Genomic DNA, 1109 nt, shown 5'->3' on the forward strand with positions numbered 1-1109 from the left:
GCCATCACCTGCTCTGGGGTGGCCTTAGCACCAGCCGCCCTGCACAGGGATGCCCCTGCTCCTCATACCTTGCTGAGCTCCTTCTGGTACTGTGGCATCTTCTTCAGCATCTGGGACAGGTCTCTCATGGTGGTCTGCATGGGAAGGGGACAGAGTCAGTCACGCTTAGGGACCGTAAACAGAGAGGGCACGATCCTGCCAAGGCCATCTGTCCCCATGCGAGCCCCTCACAGGGGTGTGGGACCCTCCCCTGGGACCACCATGCGCTTGGCTGAGGTTGAGATGGTGCTTCAGCTTCAGGCCACTTTCACGCCCTATTTCCACCAGGTCTCCTCACTGCTACCATCTTGGGGTCTCGGGAAGAGAAACAGCCGGGGACGCTTGGCTGAGGTTGAGATGGTGCTTCAGCTTCAGGCCACTTTCACGCCCTATTTCCACCAGGTCTCCTCACTGCTACCATCTTGGGGTCTCGAGAAGAGAACCAGCCAGGGACAGAAGCAGCCACTGCGGGATGGGCACAGACCCCATGCCAGGGGCAAACCAGCCCCCGGTGGTATGGTGCCCTCCCAATGCTCCCTGTTCCCCCAGCCCCAGGCACAGGGCAGGCACCCCCCAGCCATCTCCCCCCATCAGGGAGCAGAGCACCCTTAGCCCTTTGCAGAGGTCCCCATCAGGTGTCCCCAGGAGACTCAGCCATGTGCCAGCCCATAGCGGAGTCCCCAGGTGCCTGTTCCCAGCTTGGCAGGTGCAGTCAGGTCACCTTATCGCCTGTGTTCATTCTCTTGCTTGAAGAAAACTCCTTCAGGGAGCGGGTCACCTCCCTGGGGAGAGGAGAACTCCATCAGCAGGGAGGGGACCTGAGCTGCGGGATGGGGGACAATACTGAGCCGACATCCCACCCAGCTGACAAATCGCCCACAAGGACACTCACTGGGACACCTCGGCGATGTGTTTGTGGCGCAAGGTGACCCACAGGTCATCGTCCTCGTCCAGGAGAACCTCCTTAATCCGGGCTTCCCCGATGCCACTCGTCTCGTACCTGGGAAGAGGGCAGAGAGCGTCACAGCGGGGATGGGGCTGGGTGGCACATGGTCCCCTCGCTGCAGGGG

The 1109-nt window shown here is 61.3% G+C and overlaps 1 protein-coding gene across 1 annotated transcript in view; it reads right to left on the reverse strand.

The window, feature by feature from the left end:
• Nucleotides 1-1039, reverse strand: part of LOC104499634 (syntaxin-binding protein 1-like) — a gene marked incomplete at its 5' end in the record, with an annotated part of 5240 nt that extends 4201 nt beyond the window's left edge. Inside the window, 3 exons of the mRNA XM_010143165.1 lie at nucleotides 74-134; nucleotides 761-821; nucleotides 932-1039. Coding sequence (XP_010141467.1) covers nucleotides 74-134; nucleotides 761-821; nucleotides 932-1039 — 230 coding nt within the window. The remainder of the gene's footprint in view (nucleotides 1-73; nucleotides 135-760; nucleotides 822-931) is intronic.
• Between the last annotated feature and the right edge of the window lie 70 nt (nucleotides 1040-1109).

The sequence above is a fragment of the Buceros rhinoceros genome, unplaced genomic scaffold, assembly GCF_000710305.1.
Source record: "Buceros rhinoceros silvestris isolate BGI_N320 unplaced genomic scaffold, ASM71030v1 scaffold6829, whole genome shotgun sequence".
NCBI lineage: Eukaryota > Metazoa > Chordata > Aves > Bucerotiformes > Bucerotidae > Buceros > Buceros rhinoceros.